This window comes from Microchirus variegatus, assembly GCF_963457635.1.
Source record: "Microchirus variegatus genome assembly, chromosome: 3".
Classification (NCBI taxonomy): Eukaryota; Metazoa; Chordata; class Actinopteri; order Pleuronectiformes; family Soleidae; genus Microchirus; species Microchirus variegatus.
In genome coordinates, this window is record NC_139804.1 from 5,767,957 (window position 1) to 5,786,638 (window position 18,682).

At 40.3% G+C, this 18,682-nt stretch overlaps 4 protein-coding genes across 5 annotated transcripts in view; all 4 read left to right on the forward strand.

The window, feature by feature from the left end:
* Positions 1-5,253: 5,253 nt before the first annotated feature.
* Positions 5,254-8,183, forward strand: LOC310924626 (uncharacterized protein; the record flags this gene model as incomplete). The annotated part of the gene is made up of 2 exons (XM_083886414.1): positions 5,254-5,877; positions 7,269-8,183. The coding sequence occupies 2 exons, from the start codon at positions 5,254-5,256 to the stop codon at positions 8,181-8,183; spliced, it is 1,539 nt and encodes a 512-aa protein (XP_083742540.1).
* A 1,796-nt stretch (positions 8,184-9,979) lies between these two features.
* Positions 9,980-10,786, forward strand: LOC310924724 (claudin-8-like; the record flags this gene model as incomplete). Its single annotated transcript, XM_083886537.1, has 1 exon — positions 9,980-10,786. One exon carries the CDS (start codon positions 9,980-9,982, stop codon positions 10,784-10,786), a length of 807 nt encoding a protein of 268 aa, XP_083742663.1.
* Positions 10,787-13,002: 2,216 nt separating this feature from the next.
* LOC310924627 (claudin-8-like) lies at positions 13,003-14,103 on the forward strand (the record flags this gene model as incomplete). The annotated part of the gene is made up of 1 exon (XM_083886415.1): positions 13,003-14,103. The coding sequence occupies one exon, from the start codon at positions 13,003-13,005 to the stop codon at positions 14,101-14,103; it is 1,101 nt and encodes a 366-aa protein (XP_083742541.1).
* A 3,572-nt stretch (positions 14,104-17,675) lies between these two features.
* The window catches only part of LOC310925257 (glutamate receptor ionotropic, kainate 1), a gene marked incomplete at both ends in the record, with an annotated part of 29,450 nt that continues 28,443 nt past the window's right edge, over positions 17,676-18,682 (forward strand). For both annotated transcript variants that reach the window (XM_083887153.1, XM_083887154.1), the window contains one exon: positions 17,676-17,760. In XM_083887153.1, the coding sequence (XP_083743279.1) occupies positions 17,676-17,760 (85 nt within the window). The remainder of the gene's footprint in view (positions 17,761-18,682) is intronic.

Consider the following 18,682-nt stretch of genomic DNA (forward strand, 5'->3'; position numbering starts at 1 on the left):
GCTTTACATCAGGGCTCCATAGAGATCGGCCTTCACCAACAATGCATGAGCATTGACGCATTATGTCAAAAAGCTAGTAGACGACTAACTATCCTTCCCTTACCGTTACCTTTACGTTTTGACGGCTGCATTTTGGTACAGGTAAAGTTCGCGAGCTATGGAGCGATACAGGGACTCGAAATCAAACGCTGTTACACACACACACACACAGGTGAAGTGTAAAAGCGTTGAGAGATGAACTAAAGGTACAATCATGGACTTTAATCAGTGGCTTTGATCGGCATGGTTTGCACATTTGGGGGCAGCATCCTGTAGTCCTGCCTGCTGTTGCCAAATCTGGGTATTGTAAGATTAATACTGTTTTTGTCTGTGTGACTCAGAGATATTATTATTATTATTATTATTATAATAGTTAAGGGCCGATTTGCCCTTAAATAAATAGGATACATAATTTAAAGGGACAGTTGTGCCGTTGTTTACTTTACTTGTACATTTTCACCTGGATATACTGATACTGTGTTTTTTTGGGGGGGAACGCTCTCCGTATTATGTATTATATGATTATGAGCTTTTGTTTTACAGACTTATCTTTTAAAGGTGTTTTCCTGTTAAATATGAGAATAATAATAATGATGGTGAAGTTGCGTAATAGACGCCCCTTGTCGCAAAGGCAAAGGGGACTTTTTAATTTGTCTTAACTTAACATAATCCTGTTTTACTTGAATCTGCGTTTGCTGTTTCATGACATTTACTGTGAAGCCATTTTTTTTCCACTCTACAGTATTTGAAAAGAATTGTATTTTCATTCACATTTCGCGTGACGTGCGCACAACTCTGTCGTCGTAGAGAATTTGCACATCGGTTACTTTAAAGAAATTAAATAAAAGATAGTCCTGTGTTTATTTTCAGAACAATTGTTCCCTGCTAATGGATTTTTTTTAAAGAAAATATTTATTCATATGTACATTTATTTGTCAGAAAAACACGTTTTTTTTTTTTTTTTTTTTTTTTTACCCCACAAAGAACGTCCAAATGTGCTCAAGCAATCAAAGGGGAAAGACGTGTAAAGAGAGAGAGAAAGTCATACTTGTAAACGACTCATTGTGCGACTAAGACTGCATTTTTATTACTGTGTGTATATATAGAGAGAAAAATGTATTGATATCACAATAAATACAGTTGTTTCCTACTTTGTAGTTCAAGACCCCTTTTCTTTGAAGTAAAGTATTAGTTTTTGTGGCGCGCTAGATAATGGATGGATGGACAATTGGTAGAGATGGGTATGGATCCTTAAGCTTTTTTCATGATTAAAACAAGATTTCTGATAGTTTTAGCTTCTTAAATGTGTATATTTTCTTCGTTTCTTTGCTCCACATAACAAAGAAATCATTAAAACTGAATCATTTTGGTTTGTGGACAAAACAAGACGTTCATGAACATCATCATTTCCAGGTTTTGACAAACACTACAGCTACAGCAGGGGTCTCAAACTCAAATGACCTGGGGGCCACTGAGTGTCTAGATTGGTCAGTCAGGGAAAGGGGAAGTAAAAAAAAAAAAACTTTTTGAGAAATAGACATGGAAATAGTACTATTTCTGACGATATTTCACATTAAAAGGACTGTTTTGATATGGAACAAACAAAAGTTGACAATATAAACATATTCAGTCAGAAAACGTTGATCGGTGTTTGTCAAACCTGGAAATTATGACGTTTTCAAATGTTTTGTTTTGTCCACAAACCAAAATTATTCAGTTTTAATGATTTCTTTGTTATGTGGAGCAAAAAAAACGAAGAAAATATTCACATTTAAGAAGCTAAAACAATCAGAACTCTTGTTTTAATCATGAAAAAGCTTCAAACCGATTAACCGATTATGAATTAATAATCACTTAATTGATTAATCTTTTTTCCGCTCTAAACTCATTATAAATGTATATTAATTGTTGGGCCACATGAAATTTATTTGGGGGCCGCATTTGGCCCCCGGGCCGCCACTTTGAGACCCCTGAGCTACAGGATGTTTTTGTGTTTAAAACACTGCCGGATGTTTCGGACAGGGGTGTTGACGAACACTGATGTTTTTTCAGGTTTCGTGTTAAGATTAGTCCAGGAATAAAAAAAAACCCAGCAGCTGTCTGACTGACATGGATAGCTATGTGAGAATCTCAGAAAGATGCATTTTTATCACTTTTAAATCTTATACGTACTGTTTATGTGAAAATCTGTTTTTTTTAATGCTCAGCGCAAAAAAAAGAAAAACAGTGTTAAATCCAGAATGCACCATTATTTGTCCTATTCTTATTACTACAGCCCTTTTCTTACATTAGTGGTCTTCCACTCCCAATTCCCCCTTGAGGGAAAAGACCAAATCATTAGCATTTCCAAGCAGCAGCAGCAGCAGCATTAGCACCGTGGGGCTCCACATGTCTCGCAGACACTGCAATGTCTGCTTCACACAAAACCAATCTAACCTCTTTTATGTCTCAGGGCACTTTGTCAATCACCTCCTCCTCCTCCTCCACCACCAGGGCCTCAGACTGAAGGTTCCTCTAATTTCTATTCATGCCTTAATGTTATCTGAAAAATCCTCAGCTCAGAAAACAAAAAAGGAAAAACCTATGAAGTTATTTCGTAATAAAACAACATTTGCCCTACTGGGGACAAGTGTTGTGAATTAGCTTTAGCTAAAAACACTATGATGCATGCATCAGATGGCTGTTCAAACTTGTCTATGTTTTTGTATCTGTCCCTATCTAAATAAACCTTAATAATAATAATAATAATAATAATAATAATAATAATTTAATTTAATTTTGTGTGTTTTTTTAAATCATTTGAATTATGTTTAAGGACTAATTACTAAAACAAAACAAATCTTACCCAAGATCTTTGACATTTAAGTTAGACAAAGGATGGGATTACATACTGTACAATTTAGTTTTACAAAAAAAACCTAAAAACTTTGGCAACAAAGGAGTGTGTAATCACACGTGTGTACAGCAGGGGGCAGACTTTGCACCGTTTTAGCAGCACATCCACTTCCCGTGCTATTAAACGTGCACTTTACTGGGTATTTCAGTTACTCCGCCTTCGTATTTTAGGCTTATTAGCATCATATTTAAAGAGAATTTGAATTGATCTCAAACCAAAACACATATTTGCAACACGTCACAGTCACAGTATGATGATGATGTAGTCTGTTTACATTTAAAGCAGCTCAGGATGTGACGAGAGTATCAGTCGTCAGACCGGTTCAACAGGTTCAACAGTTTCTGTTCCTGTTCAATCACCTCTCTAGCTCTCTCTCTCTCTCTCTCTCTCTCATTCCTTTCTGTCTCTCTCTTCTTCTTCTTCCCAGAAACAGGTTGACCAACAGGGTGTTGTTACTTTCCCTGGACCGACCGACCGACGAGAGCGAGTCTGAATACAAGGAGTGGCTCCTGTTTTCAGAATCTTAGCTGAAGTAAAATCAATCATAGCAGTCATTATTCATGACGGTTTGAAAACCATAAACTGTGTTAATTTTCCAGCTTTGTTGACAAATCTATGACAGACTTTCTATTTCATTGCGTTTGGTCATGTTCCTCTTCTGAAGAACAATGAACGTACAGTGCTTTAACAAATGTATTAGACCACCTGTCATAAAAAGTCACCAACGTGAATATTTTATGTTATTTATTTGGCAAATAATAAACTGAATTCACCTTTTTATACACAAATACACAAGTAAATAACTATATGTTGACATCTCAATCAGGAAATAATAACTGGAAAAGCACCCGGTGAGCGGAGACCTTCCGCCAAGGCAGCCCGGTGCCTATAAAATAGACCCTGCCGGCGCGCAGGATGTACGGATCACGCCCGAAATTTAATCACTTGTCCCTGGTCCCATTGCGGACATTTCCTGAAAATTTCATCCAAATCCATACGGGACTTTTTGAATTATGTTGGTCACTAACAGACAAATAAATAAAAAAACAAACTCCTGGTGGAGGTCAATAATACTGTTGGTAATTACTAGGGGTGGGGGAAACAATCGATTCACATAGGAATCGCGATTCTAATCATCCACGATTCTGAATCGATTCATAAAGTTCAAAAATCGATAAAAAAAAAAAAAAATTAAAGAAAAACTTTTTTTTTTCAAGTTTCTATTTTGAAAAACCACACAAAACACCAGTTTGTGTTACTTGTGTACAGTTTGTTTTTGTAACTTCTGAGAGAAAAAGGGCAGCTAGTCTACTTTTTTTGTACAGTAAGTAAGTTTTTATTTGTTTTGAATGAATAAATGTTAACTTTTGTCTTAAGTTTGCCTTTGTGTGATCACATCATCACATTATCTTATACAAACTGTATTGTTTTGACGCCATAATTTGCCTTAAAGGGACACTGTGTAGTATTTATGGGTTTATATGACCCAAAATCCACTTTTTTATACATATTATGTGCTCCTGCATTGTCTAGTCGCTGTATAATAGTTTTTGTTTCATTTTTGTAGTGTTTCAAAAAGTCATGTAAAATAACATGGTCGCGGGCCACGGTTGCATTGTCACTGTTAGCAGCGAGACGCCATGTTTCTACGGGAGCCTGTAAGGACAAACGCGAGAGAACAAATCAAGCGTCTCTTAACTTGTAGCGGAAGTCCCGCCTCCACTCTCTCCGCTTCGTACGGAGAAAGACAACGAGGACGACATTTGACCAGCTGCGGATACCGTAGCGCTCAGGTAAGGGAGGGGGTGAGCGGAGGAGCAGTTCTTTGTTGTAAATTTCAGCCTCTCCTCTAGATGGCACTATAAACTACTTACTTCAACTTTAACACACTTAAGCATTGAATACATTTTTGAATCGAGAATCGTATGAATCGAATCGAAAATCGATTTTTATCATGACCCTAAAAATTTAATCGAATCGTGAGCCACCCAAAGATTCACATCCCTAATAATTACAAGTGCTGTTAATCGAGGGCAGCTGTATCTTTGGGTGGTGGTCTAATAAATGAGTTAAGCTGTAGAGAACAGCTGATTTAACCCTTCACGTCACAAAGGAACTGCCAAGACTCGATGAGTATGAGGTCGAAACTAATGACAAAGTGTTGGAGGCATTTACGAGGACTGGAAACTAAGGTCAAGTTCACTCAAACAGGTATGATGACATTACATGTTGAGCGATGGCACAGATTCACAGTCCCGCATAGCAGCCTTTGGTTCGCCAGCAGCAGCCAGACGGGGAGACGAAACATTTGCGCGCCAATGCGAGGGAAGCTCGAGATTTTAGCCCTGGTCCTGGGCTTCGTCGGCCTGGCCGGGACCATCGCCGTCACCGCCATGCCCATGTGGAGGGTGTCCGCCTTCATCGGTGCCAATCTCATCGTCATGGAGGAGCTGTGGGAGGGCCTGTGGATGAACTGCTGGAGACAGGCCGACATCAGGATGCAGTGCAAGGTGTACGACTCGTTGCTCATCCTCCCGCCCGAGCTGCAGGCAGCCCGAGGGCTCATGTGCGTCGCCGTAATCCTGGCTGTCATCGCCTTATTCGTCACCGGATGCGGGACCCGGAGGATCAAGTTTGGCGGCGACAGCACAAAGTGCAAGACCATCACGCTGGCGGTAGGGGGGTGCTTGTTCCTGCTGTCCTGTCTGAGCACGCTCATCCCCGTCTGCTGGGTGGCCCACACCGTCATCCGCAACTTCTACAACCCGCAGGTGGCCGACGCTCGGAAAAGGGAGCTGGGGAGCTCGCTGTACGTAGGCTGGGCCACGTCTGGCGTCCTGCTGATCGCCGCGGTTCTCATTCTGCTCAGTTTCTGCAGACGCAGAGCAAAGGAGGAGGAGGACGAAGCCTACGCTGCTCCGTACGCCGCCGAGTTGGGGGACGTTCGTGACGGGAGCAGCGTCCACCGGGACAGAGCACCCTCAAGCTTTCATAAGCATCACGAATATGTGTAAACAACATTTTTTGCCAAAAGTTTATTGCCTCAGGAAGGTAACAATATACGATTGGTTGCAAATTCTGTATGATCGTATGTGCATAAAAACGTTGATTGCCCTTTGTGTCTCTTATTGCACCACAACTCTTGAACTGAACTTTAAAGAAATTACCAAGTGTACTTGGATATGTGAATATGTACAACTACATACATTTTTTAAAGTTTACTAGTTTTAAATTTAAGATAAAATCATGGCTTAAATCTACTCAATTATTCACCCACGAACCATAAATTCAAACAATAACTCACGATTTTGTAATCTTTTTAGTGATGTATCTTAACACGGTTTTATTGTGTTTTGACATTGTGATTTTATTTTTGTTGTGTTGTGTTGTGTTGTACTGTGTTTTGTGTGAAACTGCGGTATCGTTGTTGTTTGTATATGCTAGTCTTTGTTAGATTTATATTTTGTTTGTTTGTTTTTTTTTCCCTGCCCAGGGACTACAGATGAAATTTAGCTAGTAGCTAATTCTGGTAAGGCTGAGAGCCGTGCATTGTCCCTGTTAAATAAACAAATAAATAAAATAAAATATTGTATGTTGTATACACATAGAACGCTAACTGAAGTTAAAATATCTAGTAAGACAGCATACACTCCCTCCAGAGAGCAGGGAGACTTCATTGTGGCAGGACAGGGTGAGAACTGCTGGCAAATGGACAACGAAACTAATCCTCCTCACGTTTCTGTGCCTAACACCTTTTTACCTGCTCTGTTTACATTTAAAGGAGAAGACAGACAGACATCTGCGATCATGTGATCATGTGATCATGTTTCGGTCTGGGAGAGACACAACCTTAATACATATTTGAACACATACATATAAAGGGAACTTTATTTTAAGTCTTTAAAATGGAGGTCAGGTTTTCCTTTTTCCCTACACAATACTGCTGACACGAAATACAAATATATTGAGTAAAACCCATGGTCTGTCTCTTCTATTTAAATAAAATAAATTTAAAAAAACCTTTATTTTATCAATTAAACTAAGTGTCAAGTGTCTGTGAACAAATTCAGCTGACGATTTGAAAAGTTGTCGTGTAGCTAAAAAAAAAAAAAAGAGATGAAACTCTGATTTAATTCAGTTTCTGATCAATCTCCAAACCAAGTCGTTGCATTCGTATTCAAAACAAGCAGCACCTCTTTTGGTGTGTCCCCATTTATCTGATGGCTTGTGAAGCAGCTTAACCAGTACGGCTGCATTGCATTGCGTTAGCATATCTGTGGGTGTATAAGTTCCTCGTCTTGACTCCTGTTCTCAGATTTGTTTTCCCCTGCAGCTGCGAGGGCGCAGCAGAGAAAAAGCCACGATGGCCTCTTACACCGCTTACAGTGGCTACACCAAGCCGCCTCAGTCTTACATCGGCGGCTCTTACTACGACGAGAAACAAGGCAAAGCCTACACCGACTACCAAGAGTACTCGGATTCTGTTTACGAGGAGAAACAGCGGATCGAGAAGAGAAAGCGGCGGGACGCCATCTGTTGCGAGGTGGTCGCCCTCGTCATCGGTTTCATTGGACTTATCGGCGTGGCAGCCGTGACTGGACTACCCATGTGGAAGGTAACGGCTTTTATCGAGGAGAACATCATCGTCATGGAGACCCGCTGGGAGGGATTGTGGATGAACTGCTATAGACAGGCCAACATCAGGATGCAGTGCAAGGTGTACGACTCCCTCCTGTTCCTGCCTCCAGACCTCCAAGCTGCCAGGGGTCTGATGTGTGCCTCCGTGGCTCTGACGGCGTTCGCCCTCATCGTTTCTGCCGTGGGGATGAAGTGCACCAAAGTGGTGGACCATCGCGCTCGCACCAAGCACATCGTCCTCGTGGCTGGAGGCTTCCTGTTCCTCATGGGCTGCGTCACGACGCTGATCCCCGTGTCCTGGACGGGCCACGTCGTCATCAGGGACTTCTACAACCCTCTCCTGATCGACGCCCAGCGCCGAGAGCTCGGGGAGGCTCTGTACATCGGCTGGGTGACGTCGGCGTTGCTCTTCTCGGCCGGAGTGATCCTGCTGTGCCGCCACGCTCCCCGCACCCAGGAGTCGGACGAGAGGGTCGTGTACAACCCCGGGGAAGTTTACCAACCCGCGTACACATACCAGCCTTACTCGTACCAGCCGGCGTACACCTACGGGCCGGCCTACTCTGCGCCACCGCCGGGATCCGTAGCATATACACCCAGTCAGTACTAGTCAGCGGGGAGAAAAATCAAACGCAGAGACGATTTTTGAGTTGTTTTTTCTTAAAAATGTGCCCGAGGCGGTCACTGGAAATGGCCAGATCTTCCCTCACTTACTCAAAGAGGGCCGTGTGTATTGCAGAGATGTGAATTGTCATATGATGAAACCAAATTAGTGCGTGATCAGTTTATTACCATGTGTTTAATTTTATTTGACTACATTTAAATTGTGTTATCTTGTTGACACCTTTTCAGCCTCTGCTGACATGCTCTTTGAGAACAAATTATGCACTATAGGCCTTTTTTTTTCAGAGAACATACCTCCACATGATTTATGATGTTGTTGTAAATGTACATAGCTTTGATGCAAGGTAAAATGTGGTTTTACAATAAAGGGATATTGTTATAATAGAAATGTGTTCTTTTTTTTGGGCCTAAAGCTCAGGTTTGCTCAGCCCCTGTTTCAGTTTTACATGTGTAAATAAAAGTCATGTCATGACTCCATTGTTTTTCAAGCAGAAATGCGCCTGAACTGGTAGAACCAGACCGTCGACACAGGTGCACCCACGACACACAATGCTGCCATTTCAACTGCCAGCCTCTTCTTCCTGTCACACATACACAGAAAAGTAGAGACGCAGACAGCACAAACAGGAAATCCAATACTAATAATAACACATGGGTTTTCAGTACATATTTCAGTTTGTGGATCGATTATTAGATCATTTAATATGAACCCTAACCCTAAATACTTCTCAGTCACTTTGTTATCCAGAAAATACTGGAAACGTTTGAACATAACAGAAAAGATTAAGAAGAGTAAAAGAGAAAATAAATATTGAACTAAGGAACACAGGTATGTTTAAAAAGACATGGGGAACAACCAAAAGTAAAGAAAACTGTGTTTCGGTGAAAGGTGTCAAACTGTGGAATTGCTGTGATAAGGATTTAAGAATGTGCAGCTCAATCTATGTTTTCAAAAAAAAAGTTTAAATATAAAACGATAAAGATATTTAGTAATTATGTTGGTAGCCTATATTAACATTAAAATAGCACCACTATAGACCCCATATTACAATATTAGTATTATTATTGTTATATAATATAATGCAATACATGAAATACATTTATCTTTGTTTCCTTTTTATATATAAATAAATATATTGTTCATATTGTTTGAATGAAATCCAGGAAGCTGCAAAGGACAGGATATAATAAGTCCTTGGCTTCAGCCTACTCCTTTTTCGGACATTTTTATTTACCACTATTTTTGAAATTAACATGTAAATGTCTCAATGTATATTAGTCTGAAATAAACCATTCATTCATTCATTCAAAGAAGGATATTATTCTTTCATCTAAACCATAAATTATATATAAACACAAGTGGTGAGAGACACTAAACTAAAAAAAATGAAAAATCTCCCTTGATCACAAAATCAAACCAAGTCTTTTTTTTTTTTTGTACCAGGTTCCTTGTAAAGTGACATCTGAGAATGTAAACTGAGACGCGTGAACAAACACAGTGGCAGGCTACAGCAGCTCCTGTTTAAAAGGCGTACAAAGTCATGGGGGGGTTCTGTTTCATAGCAACAGGTTAACAATTCCCACCCCTTCCATTCAGGTGTCCTGTCCACAGGGAGGAGACAGCACAGGAGAACATCACACTGCTCCTCCTCCTCCTCCTCCTCCTCCTCCTCTTGGATGCAAAGCTGCTCCATAGAGGGAATGCACTGCATCCAACTACCGTCTCACTGTGCCTGCGCCGTCTCATACGAATGAGGTCGGAGGACTAGGAAAACAAGAGCCATGGCCAACTCAGCGCTGGAGATCGTGGGTCTTCTGTGCACCGTGATCGGCTTGATCGGGACGGCGGCGAGCACGGGGATGCCCATGTGGCGAGTCACGGCTTTCATCGGCGAGAACATCATCGTGTTTGAGACGCGCTACGAGGGCCTGTGGATGAATTGCTTCCGGCAGGCCGACATCAGGATGCAGTGCAAGGTGTACGACTCTCTCCTGGCTCTGCCCCCTGACCTGCAGGCGGCGAGGGGGCTCATGTGCTGCGCTCTGGCGCTGGGCGGCCTCGGCCTGCTCATCAGCCTGCTGGGTCTGCAGTGCACGTCCTGCATCCAGAACAACGACCGAGCCAAGCGGCTGGTCCTCATCATCGCCGGGAGCATGGTCATCATGGCGTGCGTCTGCGTCCTCATCCCGGTGTCGTGGACGGGCCACGTCATCATCAGGGACTTCTACAACCCTCTGCTGATCGACGCCCAGCGCAGGGAGCTCGGCGAGGCCCTGTACATCGGCTGGGTGTCCGCCGCGTTCCTGTTTGCCGGAGGATGCATGTTCACCTGCTGCAACCTGCAGTCCGAAGAGAAAGCGCCGGAGCGCTACGTGTACTCCAGGAACTCCAGCTACATGAGCTATCCTCCGCAGCCACTCCAGCCTCAGCAGCTGGTTCTACTTCCCCAACCGCAACCTCAATACCAACCTCAATATCAACCTCAATATCAACCTCAAGCTCAGCCAGTGCTGTCGCGGCACCCTTCAACGATCTACACCAACCCCTCCCGATACCCCTCCATACGCAGCGGGGTGGCTTACCTCTGAACACTCACTGAGGTAATGATATTCAGCTATGGTTGCTATGTGGAAAGGAAATTCACTCTTCACTTTTTTACAGTCTTGGGGCACATTTCAGCCACCAAAAGAGACATTTCAGATAAAAACCACCAACTCTTTTTATACATTGCTTCAGGAGAAAATAGCATTTCGTTAAAGAGCACTAGTTACTCGATGTATAGAAATTAAAACCACGTCTGTGTTTAGGCTAGTGATTTATATTATTACTATTATGTTTTATTATCAACGTATAACCCTGCTTTTGTTGTTCTTTTATATTTCACTTTTTCAAAAGCAATATTTCACTTTGTTATTTATTTATTTCCTGAAGGCCAACATGACCCTCATTCCACTTCTACATCGTTTTCATCTGTTTTTAAATAGTTGTAGCCAGTATTAGACACATGTACCTGAAGAAGAAATGTGATCTATGAGGGATTACATGATAATTACACAAATACTTAGCTCCATGTTTGCTCAGTGTGTGCCTTTGCTGAAGTTTGGTTAAAAAAAAAAAAAAAAAAAAGGCCCTGGAGGCTGTGTTAACCAATACAGCAGAGTAAACATGAGCTGCAGGTTTTAAAAAGCTTGCTAAAGGTGTGGACTCGGAGACGAAACTGGAGCGCCACACTATCTGACGGCGTGATCACACGATGGGGAATTTGCAAGTAACTTTGAATGTCACATTGTGTCCAGCAGCTCATTTCCTGATTGACTTCACCTTTATACTGTGCTAAAGTTTTGGGCCACCATTAGATTTGTTGTTTTAGCAATGCTATAACACCAACCCTAACCCCAACCCTAACCCTAACCCCAACCCCAACCCCAACCCTAACCCTAGCCAGCATCATTTAAACATAAACAACTTCTACAGCTTCTAGTGTCAAGTATTTAGTGACCTACAAACAATAAAAGTTATTAAAATAACTGTTAAAACTGGAGTGGAACCATAATTAATGGTTTGTATCTGCTGTGAAAAGGGTTCATGCTGAATTAGCTGTATTATTACTTCTGTACAGTTATAATATTACAGTGTTTATCAATTGTATTAGACCACCTGAATTGACCTTTTTGTACCCAAATTATTAATTAAATCAGAAATGAATCAAGCACAACACATTTTTTTCTGTTTAGGAGTGCAAGCAAATAACTAGAATTTGACATCTTAATCGAGAAATAATAACTGGATAACAATAATAATATATATATATTAGCATTAAAAACAGAAACATATGGTGGTGGTCTAATACATTTGTTAACCCCTGTATGTTCATGGTGTCTTTAACCACTGGTTCGACTCATTTCACTTTCAGTGACTTCCAAAGCGTTTTCAGAACAACTTGTTCTTAGTTTCTCCATGCAAGTCTTATTTGGAACAAATGTACAAAAACTATAAATTACGAAAGCAATTATTTCATTATCAATGATTATTTTATCCATAATTTCAATAATCTATTTGACATTTGAACCATTATGTGTAAGCAACTTATGAAAGAAATGGGTGTTTCCCAAACCTAAAAATGATCTAAAGACCATATTATGTGTATTTTGTTTACTGTCATGGAGGAACATAGAAAAACAGAACAGAGAACTTGTTACTTTTAAAAGACTCAAACAAATGTATTTTTTTTTTTTTAAAAAGCTGGTAATTCATGATTTCAACCCAACTAAAAACACCTGTGATAAGTTCCGTCACCGTTTCATTTACTTAAAGGTTATTTCTGCTCCCCTCTGGACAACTGAAGAACTGAAGGAGCTTTTGTTCTGCACCGTTTGTTTGCTTCTGAATTGTTAATCACATACAATGTAAATGTAAAAATAAATAAAAGTGTATAAAGAAGTGTTTTCCAAGGCTGAGAGGCCATTTCTTTCTGGGATTGTCTTGCTAAAGTGTTGTTTAGTGTTGGGGGGGAGAAGCTGATGATGGCGCAGATACAACAAAAAGGTGCCCGAGGAACTGTAAACACAAAATAAGCAGAAATCTTCTTTACCCTCATCGCTGTGGACCAACCAGGTGACAGCAGAGCATCTTTCCCACAACAAACCTGCCTGTAACTGAAAACAAACTGCGTCAGATGTGAAGATCCTCACCTGCCATGAGCACGACTCTGACCGCAATTCTGAGATGTGATTAGAAATGTATTAGAATCTTTATCGCAGGAGTGTTGGATTGTGGATTTTGGTGATTTCTGACACGCCGCACAATGCTTCAGGGAGTGTCAGAGATCGCCGCAGTGATCGTCGGCCTGGTCGGGCTGATCGGGGCTGCGGCCACGACGGGGCTGCCCATGTGGAAGGTGACCGCTTTCATCGGCGAGAACATCATCGTGATGGAAACGCGCTGGGAAGGCCTGTGGATGAACTGCTACCGGCAGGCAAACATCAGGATGCAGTGCAAGGTGTACGACTCGCTGCTCTTCCTGCCCCCGGAGTTGCAGGCAGCGCGGGGTCTGATGTGCTGTTCCGTGGCCTTGTCGGGAGTCGGGCTCCTTGTGTCTCTGACTGGAATGCGGTGCGTTTCCTGGATTCAGGGTAACGAGTGGGCTAAGACCATTATCCTGATGGTTGCGGGTGTGATGCAGTTCCTTGCAAGCGTTTGCGTCTTCATCCCCGTGTCATGGACCGGCCATGTCATCATTAGAGACTTTTACAACCCATTGCTCATCGACGCCCAGAGGCGAGAGCTGGGCGAGGCGCTCTACATCGGTTGGGTGACCGGCGCCGTCCTTTTCGCCTCGGCCATGTTGTTCCTCTGCCGCCGTTTGCCGTCAGACAAGGGCTCATTTGACGTGTACCACCCGGCGAACCTACTCAGCTACAAACCAAGGCCAAGTAAGCAAAACCTGATCGGGTATAATCCCATCTCAACTCTGTCAAGCCTCGGATCGACGCCGTACAGGCCTCCTGTGCTGAACAACGGCTCAGTTGGACCACAACGCGTGATGCCACTTCAAACTGTGCCACAGGTGATGACGAACGACGGCACGTTCTTCCACCCCGCTGCTGTCGCCTACAACCCGGCTTTGCCAGAGAACGCCTCGCTGTTATATCAGAGCAGCGTGGGTCGTCATCCGTCCTTGCAGAGTTCCAACCACGGAGGAAGCATGTACACTCCAGGAAACTCCCTGTACATCAGCCAGAGCGCCACGCCATACTCACTGACCGCCAACCCCACCGCGTCCTACCAATCCAGCTTCTATCCGGTTCAACAAACTCCCATTTTCATTGGCTATAAAAGATCACTTGTTGGACCGCAGTCGTACAGTGGGAGCAGCACTAGTGGTGGTGCTGGCGTGTACATCTGAGCAAATTACTAAATGAATCGTCATGAATCTATTTTGATAACCGATTAGTCTGTTTCTTGAGAGCTTTTCTTAATAATTATAACAAGTTCTCCGATTTTTCCGCTTCTTAAATGTGAATATTTTCCGTTTCCTTTTCTCCATATGACAAATAAATCATTAAAACTAAAACTAATAATAGAAAATAATCCACAGATTTGAAGACTTGAAGCCCTGATGCTTTTTATACTTTTATATAAGTGAATTTAAACTTCTGTAACAAATGTAACAGTATATCATCTCTGCTGCTTATATTAAGTTATTCTGATGCCCAGGATAACTCAGGCTTTTCCTACTATTACTTTAAATTTTAAATGTGCAATCAATATATATATATATATATATCACAGTATCATGTTGTCAAGTTGTAAGGGAAGTGCACTTGAGAACATAGTAGCCACTTTTGTGTCTTTGTATCCAATTTAAATGTATATAATATGTGGTTATTGTTGTGTATTTATTGTCATTGCTAATTGATTGTTGATTGTTGTTGCTTGACCATTAAAAAGTACATTTGAGTGTCAGTCTGTTAGTTAACGTTTGAAAATACACTGATCTGCCTCATTATTAGAAAAGGTAAGTAATAATCACAATTTGAAAAAAATTGCAATTAGGAATGTTTTGATTTTTCTATAATCTATGCAAAATAAAAAAATCTACTACATTCACGTTCAAATTCCCACATTTCAAAATAAACAATCTTAAAACAGTATAGAACACAAATAATCGCAACTATGTCAAATAAATTAAAATGACATAATTTCCACAAATTGATTAAACTTTCCATGGGGCAAAATTTGGTGAAACCTCACCCTTTTATATTTATATGTTTATATAGCCTTCAGTTGGCATCAAAACTTCTCGAACATGACTTCAGGGAACAAATCAGGGCGTGCAAAGAACAAATGTACTTTTCAAACGATATAATACCATGTTTTTTAATGATTAAATCGATATTTTTTTGGTTGATTGGTGAAAAGTGTCATATTTGTCAATATTTAAATAATTATTTAATCTTCAATTTCAACGTTAAATGAAAAATAATCGTACCTACATTTTGAAACACAGTGCCTTTAAAGTAAATTACCTGTTACCTATTACCTATTAATTGCATGGTTGCGAAAATCAGTCACCTGCGTTGTTTGAGGTCCGTCCGTACATTTATCAAACAGAAAATCGAACTGTTGCCTGTGTGACAAACCCTCATCGCAGCTCAAACTTCAAAGCAATGCTCACCCGCAGCTATGGCCTGATCCAGTTGTCACTACCCACCACTAGATGGCGGCAGAGAACACGTTGCGTGGCCCAAATCCTGGTGCAAACTTCCCTCCTCGCACAGCAGGCATCAGAGGAATAAATCCCCCCTTCCTTCCTTCCTTCCACTGCGTTTAATTAGCTCAAGCTTTAATTAGAGAACTTATTCCAAAAATATGGAAATCTCATTTAACTACAAACTATAATAATAATAAAAAATGGATATGGTGAATTGAGTTCTCTGTAATCCACTTTTAAACAACATCAATTATAGGAAGTCTTTTTTTCTTTTTCTTTTTATAATCATCAGACAATTGGGGTAATAAACGTTTATGTAGTTGAAAAGTTTATTTTGGATTGTGTTTGTGCAAGGGTAATATTTCTTCCTTTTGCATAAAGTATGTCAACGTTTTAATTAATTAAATATTGAATTGTTTGTTTTTTTGTGGGCCCTTCTTTGTGTTTTCAGACTTTTGGAGCATTTTGATACTACGCCAGTTACTCATCAGCCACTGATCAGAACAACAAAAGTTTTTTTGTTTTTTTCCCCATTAATGTGTGTCATATACACAGTTTGAGGTATCGTTAATCTTCAAGGGAGCATCAGTGACCAGTTTGAAGATTAGATTCGCGTTTCCATCAGGACCGCCTGCCGCCGCGAAGATTTAATCATTCCTCGGTGTACAAAAGCAAAGACGTTGTCGAGGTCGAACGTTGCCAGATTTGAAGTTAATCTTCAGGATGTATCCATGTTTGCGGATCAGCAGCTTGGCCGTGCCCTCAATTGAGTGACTGCATGGGAGGGGAACGCTCGTGAAGCGTCAACTCGGCCAAAGAAGAGCAAGAGAAAGGCTTGATTTCATAATAAAAGTCTCTTTCTTTTAAATGTGCTGGTAAAGAAATGTGTATTAGGCAGGGGAATGAAAGTTTGTGTTACTGTGACCTAAACTTGACCCCCAACTGTGACCATAAAACCCTTATCAAACAATACTGTGATCTGTTTGTATTCATTTATTTTGCCGACTTCTCGTTTAGTTTTATGAGATTTGGACAACTTGAAGTTTTGCGCCTGGTTTACAGTCCCGCCAACTTCTAGTTCTGCCCTCCTCTCTTGCAGATGGATATCATAAGACATAATTGTTGAATATGACAATTATGGGAATTATGGAATATAATAAATATATAAAATTATATATGATACAAAAAAACATTTTGCTTACAAACAAATTGAATGGCAGGATAAAAGTGTTATTTTCCTCAACTGATGCCACATGGACTTTGCTTTTATTTTGAAAGATGCAACCAGGAAATAAGAAATAAGAAAAATTACATATGATACAAAAAAACGTTTTGCTTACAAACAAATTGAACGGCAGGATAAAAGTGTTATTTTCCTCAACTGATGCCACATGGACTTTACTTTTATTTTGGAAAGATGCAACCAGAAAATAAGAAATAAGAAAAATTACATATGATAGGGAAACAAATGTTTTGCTTACAAACAAATTAAATGGCACAATAAAAGTGTTCATTTCCCCAAATGATGCCACATGGACTTTGCTTTTATTTTGAAAGATGCAACCAGGAAATAAGAAATAAAAAATAAGAAAAATGATCTATGATAGGAAAATGTTTTTTTTTTTTACTTACAAATTGAATGGTAAAATTTTAAAAAGGATTTTTTTCAAATGATGCCACATGGAATTTTGCTTTTATTTTGAAAGATGCAACCAGGAAATAAGAAATAAGAAAAATTATCTATGATAGGAAAATGTTTTTTTTTCTTACAAACAAATTGAATGGTGAAATTTGGAGGGAATGGAATTTTGCTTTTATTTTGAAAGATGCACCCAGAAATGCAGCGTTATACTCTTGCCTGCTTGACAGCAGGAGCACAGAGCACACCATCCTCCTCCTCCTCCTCCTCCTCCTCTTCTTCCTCAGCTGTAGCCTTCAATTTAAGTGTGCACTGAGAGAGATAAAAAAAACAAGCTAAGAGTGATGTGAGGAGAGTGAATATGGGAGGCAAAACCTTACAGGCACATGGAGGATCTTTACTGGGAGGACTGGAGTTGTTTTGAGGAGTGACAACTCCACTGTGTGTGTTTTTGCGGGGTTTTTTTTTTGGTCTCATCACCATGTGTGAGGGATGGATGTGGGTCGGACGGCAATTTATTGTTCTCACGGATACAAGAAGCGGCTTGAAGTTCTCATCATCAGCATGAACCACCGAGGACGGAGACACTGATATCGATGTTAAATTCGACTCTGGAGGGAGGACCATGGCGGAGAAGAAGGGACTTTTATTCTCACTGCTGTACTTTATGGCAGAGTTTTGGCTCACTTCGCAGCAAGTCCTGAGAATCGGTAAGAATTCCCTCAGATCACTGTGTTGTGTGTTTACAGTTTATGATCCGTCATCAACAGCTTTCATTAACCCTTTCATTGAGGTCACTGGATGAATCGCGTAATATTCTCTCGTGTCCATTATCTGAAAGAAATAATCTGAATATTATTTGCGTGGCATTTTTTCCGTGACATTTTTAATCTTTAATTCAATCCATTTAAAAGCACCAACAAATAACAATTCTACTTCAACGTCACAGGCAGCCCGGGATAATAAAAGCAGAGATTATACATATGGATGTCTTTTTATAGCAAATGTGCAGCTCACAGTTGATGTAGGTATATGTTTAAAGAGCCAGGATTTCCTGGCAGCATTAACTAATAACTTTACTATTTTAATTCCTTTAATGTTTATACAGCAAAACACAGAACATCTAACAGTGTTTACACACTGGAAAGTTTATTCAGACTGTAACTAATGATTATTCTCATAATCAAGGACTCTGTTGACTTTTCTTTCTCTATTAATTGATTAGAAAATAGCAGCTCTGGAAAATCACTTATTTTTATCTTATTGAAAAAGAAATCTCCCTCAGGCAAATATCTTATCAATTATTTGGTCATTGCTTAGTCATTTATCAATCAAGTACTAAATGATTGAAGTTATTTAGAAGTAACATTAGCAAGGTTTATGAAATTGTGTACATAAAACCACTTTTGATTTGCAGAGAACTTACTTTTATCTCATCATATCATTATTTAGTGTTATTGTCGTTTTTCCTATGAAAGGAGGCACTGAGGGGGCATATGCCTGATTATTTTCTGAGTTTTTGCTCCACAAAATGTGAGAATATGTTATTCCGTGTTTTTCACCCTAACCTCGGGATGATGATGTTCTCAAATGTCTTAATAAATCATTATTAATGTTTTTTTTTGCTGTTAT